Genomic DNA, 19,516 nt, shown 5'->3' on the forward strand with positions numbered 1-19,516 from the left:
TACTTCTTTTATCTCTTTTAATGTGGTTTTTAAAAAGGAATTGTAATTTTAAACATGCTATGACAATGACTATAGAAGTTTTTCATTAAAAATAAAGTTAAAGAAAAGGTTATTTTTTAGAAGCCATAATATACTCCAACACAAGCTTATTTATTTTGTTGTCAATTTTTTTTTTTTAAATAGAATGATGTTTTAAAAAGGTATAGTAAATATATTTTCTTTAGAAATATGATTTATAATAATTATAGTAAGTGGTGAAAATGGTAATGTAAGAGAATCTCATGATTCTGATTGCAGGGCTAGATCTGTGTTATTGGGGACCAATTATGTATCACACTCTTATGAATGATAAGGAGTTATCATGGGATTGGTCCTCCCTACGTGTACTCTACACCTCTCATCATGTCTTTCTAAATATTGAAATTCGATTAAATTTAAATTTATATTAAAAAAATTTATATGTAGTATAACTTTGTATGTGATAGAACTTGGAAAATTTGTTAGTTTCATTCTCAAACTAGCGACAATCATGAAAACAATCTTTTACTTGACTAATTGAATTTAAATACAATTCTGATCTTACAACATGAGTGAATACACTTTTAAATTCTCGCCAAATTTAGAGATGTTTTCAACTCTTCTCTCAAATTTGTATTAAGAGTCTCATACTCCTACAAGAGTTAAAGACCATTTTCTATGTCATATGACAGATCAGTGGTGTATATAAATTTAGTTAGTCAAGTAGATGAGTGTTTTTAAAACCGTAAATAGTATGAAGATGAAACTAATAATTTACGTCAAGTTCATAAGTGTTTTCAATACTCCCTTCGTCTCAATTTATGTGACACTTTTCGGATTTTGAGATTCAAACAAGTTTATCTTTGACCGTAAATTTTTCATATATCTTTTAAATATTTTGAATGGTCAATTATTGTGACTAATAATACTTTTACGTAGTTTATAAATATATAAATTTCATTTAAATTTTTTGAAAATTCCAAGTGCAAATTCTCTGTCAAACTTAAACTGTTTGACTCTCGGAAAATGAATAGTGCCACATAAATTAAAATAGAGAGATTACTTCTTTTTATCTAATGTGCATTAATGCCCGGTTCATTATAATTTATGTGTGATAAAACCCGTATCACTCATTCTTTTATATTTAAAATCAAAATCGAAAACCTTAATAAACAATTTCATCTACCTACCGCATCTTAAATCTTGTTGGTATACGGCTCCTTTGTCCATCAGTCGTAGAGATGTGGATTACTAATAACCATATAATTAACTTTTTCAAGACAAAACTCCCAAAAATTCCAAGAAGAGATTAGAGTTCCCACCATAAGCGTGTTTGTTTAGCTATATAAAGTTCGATGTGAAATTATGAAAATCCATAACGTAATTAATTTTCAATCAATCAATCAAATGTTGATTTAAAACTAAATCATTATAATATATTTATATTATTATCGAGACATTTATATAAAATTATATATGACAATCATTAATTGCCATATGATAAAAATTAGTAATTAATTAAGGGCATCTCCAACCCAATCCTCTATTTTACTCTTCAAATATATAGTTCTCTATTTTTTCAGATAATCAACTCCAATCCAATTCTCTATTTTACTCTTTAAAAAAGAATTTTTTTTCTATCTCTTCAATATTATATTATTATTTCTATTTCATTCTTATTTTCTTATTTCATAATATAAATCATTTTTTCCCAAATAATTACTTTATATAATTTTTAATGTGATATGAAATTATATTTTATTCTAAATTTTTAAATAACATAAATTGCAAGAAAATATAATATAATACATAAATTAGGGGACAAATTCAAATAAAAGTGACATACAATTACATAAACACTCAATTTTCAAAATTATTACGTTGCTCCCATAAATGATTTATTAATGCATTACGAAGTTCAAAATGAGCATTTTTGTCCTTAATTTTTTTTTATGTCTAGCTAAAAATTGTTCAACCGGAGATTTTCATCTACCACAATTTCTATAGTTGGAGTTGGAGCCTCTACGACATCTTGAATTAGTGCATTGAGATCACGTTCATTCTCAATTATCATGTTGTGCAGTATAATACATGTAGTCATTATATGATGTAGCACTTTCTTTCTACAAAAATGTGATGGTCCTGCAATAATTGCAAAACGTGATTGCAAAACTCCGAATGCACATTAATATCGTTATTGGTGCCAGGCAAACCAAAATAAACATGCCATATCCAAAGGTCATAATCAGCAACAACTTCGAGAATAATTGTCGGTGATCCACTACGACCTGCGTATTGCCCAGCTCATGCCGTTGGACAATTTTTCCATTTCCAGTGCATGCAATCTAGACTACCTAGTCACAACCACAATCGCAATAATTCTCGGAATCATATCCAAAAAAATTCTGAATAGTGCTAAATCTGGAAACGACCTACCGGATTACTAAATTATTGCTGTGATCAATTAATTATTATGTTATGTATTGTATTTTATCTTGTATTTAAATTATTATGTTATGGATTATATTGTATTGTTACCTTGTATTTAAATTATTATGTTATGTATTGTATTGTTATCTTGTATTTAAATTTTTATGTTAAAATACTATTAATTTGAAATTAAAATAGTATATATTAAATAATATTTTTTAAAAATATTATATTACATTTAAAAAAGAATTATGAATATTAGATATTTAATTAATGAAATTATATATAAAATAATATGTTAATTAGAAAGTAATAGAAATAATGATAAAATAATGAAAAAGTGAAATAGAGAGTGTAAATAGTAGTTCTCCAAATTTGGAGAACTACTATTCAACTTTCTAAATTTGAAGAATAGTTTTTTTTTTTTTTTAACCCTCCCCTAGGAGCTCCCACCCCTTTTGTTCTCTTGGTGACTCGAACTCGCAACCTTTGAGTTGGAAGTGAGGGGTACTTACCATCCGAGAACTCCCTCTCGTCAAAAATTTGAAGAATAGAGGGTGATTTGAAGGTGGATTAGAGTACCCATTCTCTATTTTACTCTCCAAATATAGAGAATAGAGAATAAAATAGAGTTGGGTTGGAGATGGTCCAAGTGAAACTCCTTGTCATATTTGAAGTTGAAATAATGGATTACTTTTGATAAATAAATTATTTTAAAATAGTTTTTCATTTACAAAATTCAATAATTATTTTGTTTCAAAATTCAATGAAATCAAATCATATGAGAGATTGTCAGGTTCTTTCACCTAATCATACGTAAAAGTCATTATAGCCGTCATTTGTTTTTTGTTTAGCTACTACTTTTATCCATCAGTCACCATCTTAATCCACAGGTAATTTACCAATATCAATTGTTAATTTTAGGATAATTAACTTCCCTTCCAACCAAACTCCAATAATTTAGTTAGGGGTTGTTTGGTTGCTCGTTTACGAGAAATTATTCATGTATTAAAAATAGCATAGTTAATATAATACTCTATTACTTTTGGTTATTATCTTACAAGTTACAATCCCACAGGTAAATTAATATTTTTAGATTATAGTTAATTTATGTAGGGTATAAAATGTAATAACTAAATTTTGCATGACTAATTCTTGTATAATCAAATTTTTGCTTTTCCAATATTTGCATAAGCAACCAAACAGCTCCTTAGTCCTTTAGGGGGTCGTCGGTTTGTGGACTATGTTATTCCAAGATTATAATTTTTGGATTAGTTTATCCAAACTATGAAATTGATAATGACATTGGAATAAGATAGATATCCAAGATTGCACCAAAGATATGATTAGTGATCAGGTTGAGAATCATGAGATCTCACGTTCAAAATTCAATGAATACAAAAGACACTAGGTGATTCTTTCTATCTGTCTCAAGTTTGATGATTAGAGCTACCTGATATCTATTGCTAATGAAAAATGATAGTATCTCGTGAAATTAGTTAAGCTATAAGTTTGAAATTGAATCTAAATTTTATTTAATTAAAAATAATTTAAATTTTAAACTATCGCAAACTTAATCCTTAAATATTCTACTTAGTTCATGAACCAAATGAACCCTAATAATTATTATTTTTGTGATAGTCAAAAATGACACTATATAAGTCCCTATGTCACTTCCGTCACGTTTCTTATTACCTAACTTGACAAAAAAATAAATTTGCAAATTTGCTAGTCAATACGTCTTACCATCTTTACGATTGACTAGTCTTCTTCTCCTACATACATTATTTCACATATTTTTCTTTAAATATATTTTAAATTTGATTAAAAAAAGCCATATTTATTCATGTACTTTCAAGAACTTTTTTTTTTTAATGTATTCTTATCACATTATTTCCCACCAATATAATTCTTCTACTTGATTCAATATGACTACCTAACCCAACTAACACAATAAACCCGTATTGGGTTGAATAGGATTTATATGGAAAACTAAATTTTAATTGAGATAAAAATATACTCACTTTGTCTCAATTTATGCGATACATTTCGCTTTTCGAGAGTCAAATAATTTAAGTTTGACCGAGAATTTACTTATGAAATCTTCAAAATTTTCAAAATGAAATTTATATATTTGTAAACTGCATAAAAAGTACTACAAGTCACAATAATTGATAATTCAAAATATTTAAAAGATATGTGAAAAATTTACAGTCAAAGATAGATTTGTTTGAATCTTGAAATTCGAAATGTGTCACCTAAATTGGGAGAGAGAGAAATATATTCATACAAACGCTACATAAAATAATAAAGGTTAAAAACATGAAAAAATTAACCGTATAAAAAGAAATGAAAATTTTTATTATGCATGAGGCATTATTTGATTGACAAATGGACTGGGACTCATCTGCCAAGTGACAAAGGGCATCTATTAAGCCTTTTTTTTTGTTTTACACTTGTTTTAATATATTTTTTGTTTTCATTTTTTAAAATGTTTTTTTTCATTCTTAAGTAATCTAACTAGTTTATGTTTTTTCTTTTTTCTTTTTGTTTTATTTTATTTTACACTTATTTTAATATATTTTTTGTTTCCATTTTTTAAATGTTTTTTTTTTTCATTCTTATCTAATCTAATTAATTTATGTTTTTTTTATGCAGAAAATTTTGATTTATTTTTTATGATCACTGTATAAGTTTTTATTCTATTCTTTTTTTCCTATTCTATGTTATTTATTCATATTATAATAAAAGTTGTTTGTATTTAATTTTTCATTTATAAAATTAAGATATAAGTAAAAAAAATTAATTCTAACAATTTTTTTTATTAAAAGTATGAATAAAATTTGTAAAGTCGCAAAAGTCTTTTAAGGAATAAATTAATAAAATTATCGCATAAATTGACAAAATGATTATGTATTTATGTAGGTGTTTATGGATATTTTTCATTTTTTGAATTTCATGAAAATAGTATCAAACTTATGTAATTGTTTGTCAAGTTCATTGATGCTCTTTCCGTTATATTTTTTTATTGAAGAGTATTTGATGGATTTAAGTGCTTATGAAAACATGAAAATGTCGAGAGAAGAATAAAAGAACAAATTAATTTTATACCTTCTTTGTTTTTCTTTTACGAATTTCCTAAGAAATCATAAATAAAATAATAGTTTTACTTATTTATACCTTTATTTTTAAATTTTTTTTATAAATTTTATCTACACTTTCAAAGAGAATTAATTGTTATAATAACATAGAAACTTTGTAATTAATTATATCTTAATTTGTAATTTTATATAATTTTCAACGTAGAGGAATAAATATGATCATTTTTCGTTTGAAGTTGGGAATTTATTCTCCCATTGTGACGTGAGGCAATATTACACGAAATTAACCAATGAAAATTAAGGCACTGAGCTAATTCCATAGCATGAAAATATGTTAGTGATGGTTACATTGCATATTCTTTTTTCTATCCCAATTTAATTTTTTTTTTTTTTTGCAAATGTCAGTTATTTAATGGTATTCATATTATTGAGCATACTTTGACAAGTTTGATATAACACGATATATCACTTTTAGACATGATAAATACATAATAATGATTGAACAAGAAAGAAAAAAAAATCATTGGAAGAGGATTCATGAAGGAGATACATACCAATATTCAAACATGTAATTTAATAACACAAATTCTAAAAAAAAATATCAACTTACATCCTGAAACGTTAGTTTATTATGTAGGTGTTGAGAGGGAGGCGCGGAAGAATATTTATCAAAGGTATATTTGTCAGCTTGTTCTAATTCTAATTGTTTATAAGTATAATGGAGAGAGAAGAATCAAATAAGAAGATGGAAGAAGGCTTGACTCGTGATATAACAAATGTGGTCATTTCCCATCTCATTAGGGGTGGGAAACGAATCGTCATCTTCAAGGTGATACAACCCTTTCAATTTTAATTGGGAAAGAATGATGAAGTTTGAACTGTTCATTATATATTTATGGATATAGCAGTTAATGTTCTTCTAAAATACAGTAATCACGTTCTATGTTACAAGTTTAACATGTACAATTCAAATAGGTAATGACGAGAGAGTAAATCTTTAAATAGAATTTCACTCATGGTATCTCAATCAAGTTAGTAATTAGTTGTTATTGTGAATTGTCCAATTTTTTATAAAGATATGTATCGTCTTTTAGTTATTTTTTTTTAAACGGGAGATTTATATGAATAATAAATATTTTATGATCTTACATAAATCCAAGATATTGTTTTGTGTTTTGCCTATGGTGTGTTAAATATGACTTATAAAATTGATGATCAGTTCAATCCGATCAAAATTTTATAGGTTATGCACAAGATACTTTTATATTAGCTTGATTTTAACTAACTCAACGTAACTTATTTTTAGAGTGATTATGGATTTTCTTATAAATAGACTAAAAATGCTCATTGCAAATAAACCATGAATTACTTTATGTATAATTATTTTAGTGATTTAGGTGATTTTTTTATTTCGTTTTGATCTAGTTATAGGAGATCTAATTTTTTTTTGAGAACAATGATTGAGAAATTTTGTGACTATTTCCAAAAAAAGTATATCCTTAGTACTACCTCCGTCTACCTTTAATTGTCATGATTTTCCTTTTTAGAGTCAAATAATATATAAGAATTTTGACTAATATTTTATAATGTATTTTTTTCATCATATTGATATGCAAAAAATTGCAATTTATAGTACTTTCCATATAGTTATTGAATATCTAAATTTTTTATTTAAAATATCGAATTAATGTAATCTAATTTCACTTTAAAAATTAGTCAAATTAACTTTCGAAAAATGCAACATGACAATTAAAAGTGGACGGAGGGAGTATTAGAAATGATTTAACCACAAAAATAGTTTTGAAAAACAAGTTTAACTACATTTTTAGAAAAAGTTTTAAAAGATCTTTTTGCCAAAATATTGAGCGTCACATATTTCAATATATCATTGGGTCCATATTGATCCTCTTGGAGACCCATACCTTTTTTATCCAACTTCTTTCAAGAAAATTGCTTGGTTGTATAAGTGAGATTGCTATTTTTTTTTTATAGTTGGTAAAAATAAGCATATTTTATTTAACAGGTTAGATAAATGATATATTTGACCTTAGAATATAGGTTGGTGCATTCCATGATTTATATAAATAATTGTAACGATTTGGTATGATTTATGAGTAGTCTAATGATAACTACGCTGAATATTGTTTGCTCTCAAAATGATACATGAGTTGAATTCATATACGGGACTTAACAATATATACATTTATCGGATAACGAAATTATAACTAACTTGCTTGAAAGATGAATTGCATAATGAGAGATAATTAACAAACAAATAATTGCGGCATCAATTACAAATAAGATAAGATATGAAATTATACTGATCTTGATGCAATTAATCGATAATGTCACTAGAAAAGTCAATTTAACACTTATTAGATCCTTGAAGGTTAAAAACTTTGAGTACACATAATTTCTAGTACAATGTTTATGAATGAGTAAAATTCAGGTTTAAGTTACTTAGAACAAGATTTATGAATTACCCCCTTATAAAAAGCTTATTATTATTATTATTATTATTGAGTAACGATTAATATTGATGGAATCTTTTGTAACGATTAGAGTACTGAAAAAGTGGATCAAATTATAAAATGATGTCCAAACATACTACTCCATAAAACATTTTTCATATCAATGAAAATAAATTTTAAATATCGATTGAAAATATTTCCTGTGTTTAAATCGCCTGATTTTTTTTACCTTTTCATCGCAAACTAAATAATAGGATAAGTTATTTATAAGTATTGATTACAATTATCTTGGGTACTTATACTTCATCAATTATAGTAGAATAATAGAAAAATTAAGAAATGGGACTCTAAACACTTCCAAAGTTGTAAACTACATTAAAGACTTTAGATAACCATTAAAAAGCTTTGAATTCAAAAATCGAATATTGTGAAATTGTTATTACCTTAGATTTGGTTTTGTTGGAAAGATTAAGAATATCTATCGAATTTATATGTCTATTTTTTGAAGTAATTTGGTGATGATTATAGTTGACTATAGTTGGAATTTGAAAATGAAAATCGAAGAGGAATAATAATAATAAATTGTGTATATTTTTAATGTTAGATGTCTGTTCAATGTACCAGTACAAGACAAATACATACAAAAAACATACAATAATATAATTGTGTATTTTCTATATGCCAACTATATACTTATTTCTACCGGATTGTACATATTTTGAAAAAAGAAGGTATTGCTAGGTTTTTTAAAAAGGAAAAATTGTATGAAATAACAAACTATTAATTCAAAATAAATGATATAACCATAATTTTATTTAATTCTAATTCATAGTAAACACTTTGCCATTCACCTCTCTCCCCAGTAATCTCGCTCGCCACTCTCCAGAAATCTCGCTCGCCTCTCTTATACAAACACAAATGTATAAATTGCGTTTGTGTTTGTATAAAGAGATAGAAAACTGTATATACGAATATAAATACATATATTTTCGTTCTATAGACTTATAATTATATACAATTACAGATCTTTCTCTACCAGTTCTCTTTTGCCTTTCTCTCTTTCTCGCCTTATACAAACACAAATTATACAATTTACAATGTATAATTTGTGTTGTATAATGCGAGAGAGAGAGATTTGATATTTTATTTCGATTCAATTGTATATAAATTGAAATTTTATGCAGATATACAAACACAATCATTGATACATATACATAGTAGTTACATATATATAATTATCTAACCGATATACATATACAATCGCTGCGCTTTTATACAAACGAGATGCCTGCCTGTGATTTATACAAATCTGATGCTCCAAAGCAAATTATGTTTGATATGGAGCACAAAAAGCAAAATTATAGATATAGAGTGCTAATATGATTTTTACGTTTACTAAACCTAAAACTTACTCTTTAGAAAACCATATTTTCCCACCAAACCCTGTAATTGAGCCCCTATATTTACTTTTATTCTTATTTTTCTAAAAAACTTTAAGCAAACAACACTAATCTCACTAGTTTGGCCTTACGAACCTTTATTATAATTTTCAAAACTTTCTTCTATACCAAATTTACTTCACTAGATGCATGCGAGTCAAATTAGGTATAATTTATTTCAGATACACTGCAAGCGTGATTCACATGTATTTGGGATACACTAACTCCCTTGCTCGCATCTCTCCCTATGTATATGTATTTAAAAATAAAAATGTTTCTAGAATGTCTCTCTTATTCTGAATACATGTATCTAGTGTGATTCACATGTATCTGGGATACATTGACTCTCTCTCGCTTGCCTATATCCCTATGTATTTGTATTTTCAGAATGTATATGCTATCCTTGATACACGTATCTACTATTTTTGATACATGTATCTAACTTGAAATACGAAAGATTGATGCTTAAATATAATATGAAGTTATTAACTAGTGAGACAATATATAATTATTTCATACTAGTAGTTTTTACAGGAATATTTGTGTAATTACGTAGTTTTTCCAAAAAAAATAAAATTCTACTTAAAAGTCACTTAAAAAAAAGGGGCCAAACAAGCAATACAGTTCAAATCCATTTGGGCCTAATAGGCTTCCTATTTTGAGCACCTATATCTTCTTCTTCCTCTTACTAAAACCCCTAACCCTAATTCGAAAATTGAAGCTTTCGCCTCTCATTTGCTGCACTCCACAGTTTATTGAATTATAAGTTCATGAGTTATTTAATAGTCTAATCGTAATCTATCATATGATTTTTACTAATCGAGTTTTATATTCGTAAATTTTTGTTATTTGCTTGCTTAATTTTTCATTTTTGGTTTGTTTTGGAGGATTATGGCCAGTGATGACAAAAATATTTGCACGAGCGGCAACAACATCCTTTTTTGCGCACCTATGGTTGTTTCCATGGGGTTGTTGTTGCTATGATAAATGTGCCAATATGCTAATCTGAGGCCAAAGTAGTTTCTTTATTCTTCGATGTGTATCGAGTGAATTGCTATTTGAAGGTTTATCGGAAATAGTGTTTCTACCGACCTTATAATAAAGTCTACGTCACTATACTCAATTCCAGCTGTGATATTATAGTCTGTGGCTATACTACTTGTGTTTGAAATGTGAAATTTTTTATGTTAATTTTGTGCTCACAAGTCATTTGCCTATTTAGTTTATTTCTTCTGAGTTAATCTGAGGCCTCTATTTGTGCTATTGCTTATATAGTAAGTTGTTGCATTTCATACTCTTAAATTGTTGTACATATGAAATTATTATATGTACTACGATGATGATATAAGTCTTTTTATATAGTATATGGTGAGATAACTAATTATATTGTTAGATTGTACAAGTATAATATTGAGTATGATGTATTAGTATCGTTGAGATTAATTATGTTGAAATTTTATGTTGTGTTTGGTTTCGTATATTAAGTGCGTATGTTTAGGTATGTATTCATTACACACACTATAACATTGAATAAGATGCATAACTAATATGTATATTAAAATTTCTAATATATCCCACCAAACAACAAATTTTCCGGTGATAAATGACTTTCAGAGAAACAAAAGAATAGTTGAGTAAATTTATTGGTACAAATTAAAGATTAAGTGACTTATAATATTCATACATTCGTTTTGGTATTCTTATCTCCGTTATCTTTTATCTTCTAAATGTGTGGGGTGGTTCTTAACTCAACAATATTATGACTCGATTCATATAACAATGTTGTCTGACCACCATTTTATTGAATTTATCTTTTAAATCTTGGTAATACGTTCCTACTACGATACGTGAAAGGTCACGTCCATTTCACCCACCCTACACTAGTACTATGTGTGATATCATCATCAATTTTCAAATCTCTTTAAATTATTTATTCAAGATACTTGAAACTTTCTCTGTTTGTATGACCTGTGAATTAATCTTCATTTCCATCTCTGGGTTACAAAGCTGAATTTACACTTCAGATACTTTGTTTTACTACTGCTTAACTTGAAACTCTTGAACTCTACGGCATGTCTTCAAACTTTCAGTGTTACCGTTAACTCCACCTACGTAAATCAATACTATGCTGCATGTAATTCGGCAATTACCAAGACAAATAACAATAGGCTATGGATTGATCTTTGGTGCAATTCCATCACGATAAAAAAGTATTCTAAATTACCTCCTGCTAATTGAACCCAAATCTTAACTTCATCATATATATATCCTTAATTGTCATAATATGATCAATTTTTTTTTTTATATTGACAATGTATATGATGTTAGATGGTGATACACTACTGACAGCAAATTGTTGAACCACAGTTGTATCTGGTGGATTTGCAGTTTGGTCTCTTAATTTTAGAACAGTGTTCCAGAGAGACCCATTTCCATTTCCTATTAATTGGTTTTGTTCAGCACCAGTCACCACACCCATTTTAATTTATCTTCCACTTGTCGGTAGCCATATCCTAATTGAACTTTACTAGCTCTAATAGTAAGGGCACAAAACTGCTCACTAAACAGATGATTCTATGCGCGTTTGTCCATCAATTTTTTTTTATTAATCTGATATACATAACAACTCAATTTATTGAACCATTAATTTTTTAAATATATTTTAAAAATAACTTCTTTAAAATCCTAAACTCTCCTTTTTCAAGTCAGAGATATTGATGCCAGCACCACAACCGAAAAGTGTTCTTAATTATCTCCCACTGTTTAGACCTGAATCTCGACTCTATGATACATGTCCTTACTTGTCCGAAACCTAAAAGATCATGATGTGAGGGCAAAATTTTAAAATGGCCAATGAAATTTGGGTTAAAGTAAATGGGACAAAGCATCCAATAACCAATGAGTTGCATAAATTTTAAGGGAAATATATATCATTTTACAGTAATAATGAATGATTGTTTGAATCAACACATGAATATTGGCAATACCGTCTTATAAGCCGCCTTTGCGTCAGTTTAATATAGAAGTGGAGCTTATACAATAAAAGATATGATACTCGAACCTAACTTAATTAAAAAAACCTAATTCATTAGGAAAGGTTTGTCCCAAGTTCATAAAAGAAGACCATCCGTCTATTCCCAATAAATGTGGAACTATAAACCACTCTAAAACCCCGTGGTCCAACTGCAAACTCGACATGTCGAGCATGGCAATATAATATGGGATCCCAGACAAGGACGTTACACGTACCTAACCATGTAAAGATATGATATTTGAGCTTAACTCAAATTCCAATAACTAGATAATGAGAGAAGATTTAACCAAATTCATACAAGGAGATCACCAATCGATTCCCAAACTACACGAAACTCAGACCCACTCTAAAGGAGAAGATGGCCAAAATGTCTAGCCTGTTTGGCTAACATTGGTCTTTTATCTCTACGTGGAGTTCGCGTCTCATTCAAAAATTCCTTGGTTATAAAAACAAAATGAGATAATACAGTTCTGAACTATATGAGAAAGAACACAAAAATTCAGAAATGAAAGTACATCTCACACAGGAGATAGGTGCAATATGTATTACAGTTCAACATTGTGCTAACAGAAATAGTTAAGTTGGATGAACCAAACTGTGAAAACATCCTTGTCTATTTACAAAAATCCAAGAAACGAAAGGTCCAAGAGCATGAAGAACGGGTGATTAATCCTCAACAACAAACATACCTACTGCAATTTAACTGAGCGTTAGTTCAGTAACCAACGTAAATAGGGTTAGTGCAATCTCCCAATCCAAACACCTCAGTACTTCTAGCAGAACCTGCACGATTCAGTCTACCGATCATTACAGAAATGAGAGATTGTATATACATTACAGACAACACAATAGTCTTGGACAGTCGTTTTATCAGTTAATTAATTACCAAATGGTACACATCAATTAAGGTATAAAGGACATTTATTGTTCCACTAGAATCATATCAAAGTGAGCACATAACATCAAATGATGGTTTTTTCGAGAAGAAGGTTACAGAAGAAGCACCTGTTATCTCATCATTCGCAAGCAATTTTGGTGTCAAAGCTACTGAGGCAGATAGCGAATGCCTGAAATGCAGAGATAGGATACTGATAGTCCATGGTGAACAAATCCTCTCCCACTTTCCCAAATTGGAGAATAACATTCTCATTTTCCTGTCCAGCTCCATCCCCGAGAGAAGCAACTAGCTGAAAGTTTTTTACAGAAGCGACTGTCACCCGGCCATTGAAGTTAAGACACCAGCATTGGAGTTGCTCGTGCCACCTAGGAGCTTTGTTCTTCAAAGTTAGAACTTCATCTTTTGGACTTGGTAAAGGCCCGGATGAGAAATTATCCACGCGAGTTGATTTTGATCTAAAAAAGTGGAGGGAGGGGAAGGAATCTACATTCACCGGAACAAATTCTGTTTGCGTAGGGGCTAAGCCCCCAGGTTCAATAGAAGAAGCCGGAATTGCATCCATGATACACAGCATCCTCCTGGGCCCCCTGACACAAATAAACAATTTATTTCAATTGGCAAGTGAAAGACAAGTAGACAACCACCCTTTCTTCAATCAGGAAGAAAAGTAGCCATTCTGTTTTCAACCTCTAAAAGTGTAATATTCTTATGACACCAAAAACTTATTAAATTAATCTTGACATTTACTTTTTGGTATGAACTGACACTAACTTTTATGTTCTTTTTAGAAGAGCGAATTGGATTTTATGGACAACTGAAGAATGAACGATGCCAGCCAGTTAGACATGCAGGGAGTATTTCCTTTATTGGACATTCCTGTAGATAAAAGCACACAAAAGGAACTATCTCTTACCTAGCCCCCAGGACATTCAACTCATATGAGATGTGAGCTACAGGATAGTTGCCAGTGGGTATTCTTGGAGAGACTTGTTTCATCCCAACAAACCTAGTAGAGCGACATTTACTGACTTTAGCTCCTGCATTAGATGGTTGTGCATCGTAGACAGTGAACTTGGTCCCCAAGAAGTTGGATCTGTTACAAAGTTCAGCAAGGAGAAAGCAGTCAGCAAGATGTCTGTAAAGTAACAAATGACGTACTAGCGCGACAAACCTCAGCTTCCCAATGTAGGTGCTGCTACCCTTGGAAACATCTTCAGCATTTAAAGAAATGATGTAATCTGTGTATGTTGGCCTTTTACACTTCCGAGCAGCAAGAAGGAACTTACCATCATCGTTAGCAACTGTATGAAAAGCCAAGTAGTGAAGGTCAGTGCAATATCATTTAGCCTGAATAATATAAGCAAAGAAATCCTATATAGGTGCAGGTATAGCAAAGGAAGCCTCCGATGATCTGATTGTACCAAAAGATACACTGAAAAGGAAAAGATACAAGAAGGGTGCTTAATACACCTAGAAAGAAAGAAGTGAAAATGAACTAAATGCTTATTCACCTTCATTTAAATTAAGGAAGAGGTGATATGTCTGTGAGCTGCGGTTCCTTCTGATGAAACATTGAACAAGCTTGTCTCTTGGACCAGGCTGCAGGAAGAGGAGAAAGTGATCATTCACTATGATTTGCAAGCAGATAAAAATTGTTCTAGTTTGCATACTTTAACTGGGAAAAGGGAAATAGGACACAGGAATGTAAATGTTAGAGAACAATATATAAAAGCATAAATTAATCGTGTGCAGCAACTGGTTTTGTTCCATCAGCTCAAAGTGGTATGAGCAACAAATACAAGTAAAATATAGCTTAGATGATAAGTCGATAAAGCTTGAGAAAGAACAACCATTCAGTAGTAATTCCAACAGACATAGTTGCTAGCAGTCTTAGCAAAATATCATTCCAAAAGGTTTCTTGTAGGTTGACATAATTTTTCAGTCCTTGGTATATATAAAGCATATACTGAGCATATTGTATTCATAAGCTATAATCATCTCTCTTCATGGATGTTGCAATAATTGTTCCGTCTGTTTGTTCTCTACCTCCCTCCTACCCTCCCCCCTTTCGAGTGCATTGAATGCATAATCAGTCAATAGTTGTTATTTACAAAAGTTAAATGTTGTAGAACACGGGACCTTTCCAAATGCCGCTAAAGTTCCAGTTGGAGTTACTCTCGCACAAAATAAATAACAACCCTGCCTTAAGTTGAGAATGTCTTCCACACTACTTCAGCAGAATCTTCACTCAAGTGTATAAGAATGCAGTAGGTTGCAGGTCTATAGTTGTTTATGGTCATATAACATGTTACAAACATTTATCATGAATGAAGCATACCATAAAAATACCTTGAATGTGCTACAGAGTAATCTAATGGGAGCATGAATGTTAAACTTAAATGAGAATGTAATAAAGGTCAAAAGATCTCCCATCTCTTGCTGTAAATAAGGATTTAATAGATCTACAGGCGTACGCCGTACAAACTACTGAGGTTTGCTATATGGTTCAAACTAAGCTATCTCCCATCTCTTGTTGTGAATAACGATCTACACGTGTACTGACTACTGAGGATTTATGAGGTTTGCTATTTGGTTCAAACTAAGTTATGGTTGCTCAAAATAGCTATTTGCTTTGACATTTCAACTGGAGTAACCACCCCTTCTAAAAAGAAGAGTATAGTTTCGCTCTTTGTAACTTTCTTTGATGAGGGAAGTATGATTGAGCTGGTTTGGACATGTGAAGAGGGTATGCGCAGACGCCCAACTAAGGAGGTGCGAGAGGTTGATTATAGTAGGTACGAGGAGAGGTAGGCTAAAAAAGTATTGGGGAGAGGTGATTAGACAGAGCATGATACAACTTCAGGTTATCGATGACATGACCTTAGATAGGATGGTGTGGAAGATGCGTGTACTAGGGTAAAAGGTTAGAAGTGGAGTGTTGTCTTGTTTTTTCGCGGGTTTAGGCTTGTTGGTATTTGTTGTTGTACTAGTCGTATTATTGTAGTTCTTGCTTTTGATATCTATCATCGTCTGTTGTTTACTGTGTTTCAATTATCCCTTTATTTTGTTGGTCTTGTAGGCTTTCCACCGCTTTCCTTGTTAGTTGTTATGTTTTTGACATTGTTTTCTTCTTCTTTGTACTTGAATTTGCTACAATTGAGTTGAGAGTCTTTTGGAAACAACCTCTACCCTTCCTAGACCCCTTTTGTAGAATTTCAGTAAGTATGTTGTTGTTGTAACTTTTGTACTTGCATTCATTCAGTATTTCGTTACAACAACAACATACTCAATGAAATTCCACTAAGTGGGGTCTGAGGAGAGTAAGTGTACACACCTTTCCACTAAGTCGTGGAGAGGCTATGTCCAAAAGATCATCTGCTCAGATGTATCAAATCCAAGTAAAAGAAGAAGAAACCAATGAAGAAAACATAATCCTTAATAAGAAAAGAATGTAAAGTTTACGAGAAAAATACAATAATAACCGAAAGAGAGTGATAATTGAAACACAATAAACAACATTGACAAAAACTACAAGGGTACGACAAGTACCACAACAGACCATAACAAGTCTAAACCTTCGCATGAAGAGACAACATTTAACCCCTACTAACCTTCTACCCTAAACACGGCTTCTACTCCTTAACTAGAGTCATGTACTCGGTAATATGAAGATGTGTCATATCCTATCTAATCATCTCTACCCAATACTTTTTCAACCTACCTATATTCTTCTGCGTCCCCCCTACCACCAACCTCCCGCACCTTCTCACTAGGGCGTCAATGCACCTCCTATGCACATGCCCATAAACATTCCAGATACAACACATCAACATTCTAGCTACAACTTTGAAAATCATTTGAAAAAAAGGAAATGACAAAAAAGAGTAAAGAGGAGCGAAGGAGGGGGAGTCTAAATCAATGGACATCAACAAAGAAGAACATGGGAATGGAAGGGAAAAAGAGAAGAGTGGGGGAAGCTAGGGTATACTTTTAGGGATTTGCTACAAAATCCAAAGTACAGCTATGTTTGGTATTTTTTTTAAAACTATCACTATAAGGGGTAATTAGAGGGTTGACGTTGCTCTGTCAGGTAATTATCCCTACTAAATATTGCCTTCTACGGCAAAATAGAGACTTTCTAAATGCAACACTTATCATGTCTAGATGATATCGTAGCTTGTTTATTAAGTAAACAAATGCTTTTCTAACAACAGTAGTAGATATAACATCAACTATAAGGTTCATCCCCAATGCAGATAACTACGTTCAGTCAAACTAACATAAAACAAAACAACAAGAATGCAAAGGCATACATACACTGCAACACTAATAGTTTATAAAACAAGAGACGAACCTGCTTCAAGGAGATTGGGAACGTCAATTTCCCGCTAACTTCGGGTGTTTTGACAATTTCTTTCATTATTTCTCTCCAACTCCTACAAACACCAGCACACGCAACCACATTTTTCCTCGGACGCCAATCAGAGTCGGACTCCTCAATCCTCATTAGGACATCTCTCAATAGCTCAGGCGGCATATTAGCCCAACAACTTTGCCTCAAAGCATCGAGTGTCACCGTACAATCCTGAACCACCCTATGTGACCTAGAGCGAAATCCTTTCCGCGAAATGCTCCCAAACTCATCCTTCATGTCCTGAATCATACTCTTGAAGGACATGTTAACACCAATACTTCAACAGACAATAAACTATACAACACTGGTTTAAAAAATTTCCTCAACAGTGACACCCAATGCAACCTAATTCACCTTTTCAAGAACCAATTTTTTATGGGAATTTTGTACCAAACCCAAAATCCTCCTGCACCTAGTACCCAGATCCTGTTACTTGATAAACCCCATAAATAAAGTCAGTTCTCTGTTGATAACCAACCATCTGTAAAGCAAAAGATCCAATCTTTGATAATAAAAATCAAATCTTTGATTAAAAAAGCTTCAATCTTGGATAAAATGGAGAAACCCTAGCAGTCATACACCAAACAAACAAGATAAGAGAAACCCACCAAAATGTCCCTCCAAATGATGAAATTAAACACACCCAAGCTGCAATTCTACATTTACAGATCCACAAAACTCAATCTACACCATGAATTCAAGATTTGAAAAAGCACTGATCCATGATCAGCAGATATACAGATCTAGAAATCTGTGATGAGATACATTGAATGTACATAGAAACATACAGCTGAAATGGGTCCTAGAGTTTCATGTCTGAACATCATTTGGGATTAGAGAACTTTGGCAGGAAGGCAGGTATAGGAGTAGATAGAGGGATTTTAGGGGTTAGGGTTGGTAGGTTTTGTTGAAAAAAAGCAAATTCTTCTTTAGTTTTTGGGCTTCATAGTGACAGCAAGTGTTGTTGGTATGTGCTGTTCCCTTTTGTCTCATATAAGCATTGAGTCCTCTTTGGGTAGGATATACTACTTGAAATGTCTAAACTAACCCTCTAGAAGATTTAAGTGATATATACTTGCGGTGTAAATTGATAGATATTTAAACGCAGTAGATAAGAAAAAATATAGTAATTTAGAAATGCTTTTGAGATTGATGCATAAAGTATCTTATATTTATGCAGGATTTTGGAGAAGTATTGTAGGTTTTTTTATATATATTCGTCGTTTAAGATCTTGACTTTATTGAAAAAAAATTCTCTATCAAGAAAAAGTATAATATCTCTAATTTTTTTTTAATTACGCAAGCTTTATCTAGTGCATAAATGATATATACACTTGTATATCAGTGTATGTACTTAGTGAATGTCATCTGTATAGCATTGTATATATAATACTATACACTTGTTATATACTAAAATTTTGCCAAACATACTCTTATAGTGAGATTCACCATACAAATAATTATTTTCACCTTCAAATCATTATAATCATTTCCGTAAACCATCATAACTACAATATACTTGGTCATAACAATACAAAAATCAATTTTCATAGAAGAAAAGAAGAAAAAAAAAGTTCATTAGGATCAGAATGTATCTCCTTTTCTAGCAAATGAATTGGCGTTAGTAAGATCTGATAGTCACAACGTCATTATTTTGTGAGGCACTTTCAAGTTCTTTTGTAGGAAAAAGTTTATTAATAATTTGCTTTGA

The 19,516-nt window shown here is 30.7% G+C and overlaps 1 protein-coding gene across 2 annotated transcripts; it reads right to left on the reverse strand.

Moving 5' to 3' along the window:
- Window positions 1-12,991: 12,991 nt before the first annotated feature.
- LOC125870779 (tubby-like F-box protein 3) lies at window positions 12,992-18,757 on the reverse strand. 2 transcript variants are annotated; one of them, XM_049551291.1, is made up of 6 exons: window positions 17,746-18,757; window positions 14,903-14,990; window positions 14,563-14,692; window positions 14,305-14,484; window positions 13,499-13,978; window positions 12,992-13,290 (listed from the first exon to the last, which is right to left on the reverse strand). In XM_049551291.1, the coding sequence occupies exons 1-5, from the start codon at window positions 18,067-18,069 to the stop codon at window positions 13,510-13,512; spliced, it is 1,191 nt and encodes a 396-aa protein (XP_049407248.1). In that variant the 5' UTR covers window positions 18,070-18,757; the 3' UTR covers window positions 12,992-13,290; window positions 13,499-13,509. The 2 variants fall into 2 exon arrangements, with proteins under 2 accessions (XP_049407248.1, XP_049407247.1); XM_049551290.1 differs by having other exon boundaries at window positions 12,992-13,276; window positions 17,746-18,755.
- Between the last annotated feature and the right edge of the window lie 759 nt (window positions 18,758-19,516).

This window comes from Solanum stenotomum, chromosome 7 (assembly GCF_019186545.1).
Source record: "Solanum stenotomum isolate F172 chromosome 7, ASM1918654v1, whole genome shotgun sequence".
NCBI classification, from domain to species: domain Eukaryota; kingdom Viridiplantae; phylum Streptophyta; class Magnoliopsida; order Solanales; family Solanaceae; genus Solanum; species Solanum stenotomum.

What these genes read in the sequence shown, in the direction of transcription:
- LOC125870779 (XM_049551291.1), bottom strand. Translation starts at nt 18,069, where the DNA reads ATGTCCTTCAAGAGTATGATTCAGGACATGAAGGATGAGTTTGGGAGC. An exon ending in ACCTACATTGGGAAGCTGAG is followed by an intron (nt 14,485 to 14,562) that starts GTTTGTCGCGCT and finishes ACTTTGTAACAG; the next exon opens with ATCCAACTTCTTGGGGACCA. An exon ending in TTGAATGTCCTGGGGGCTAG is followed by an intron (nt 13,979 to 14,304) that starts GTAAGAGATAGT and finishes TATTTGTGTCAG; the next exon opens with GGGGCCCAGGAGGATGCTGT.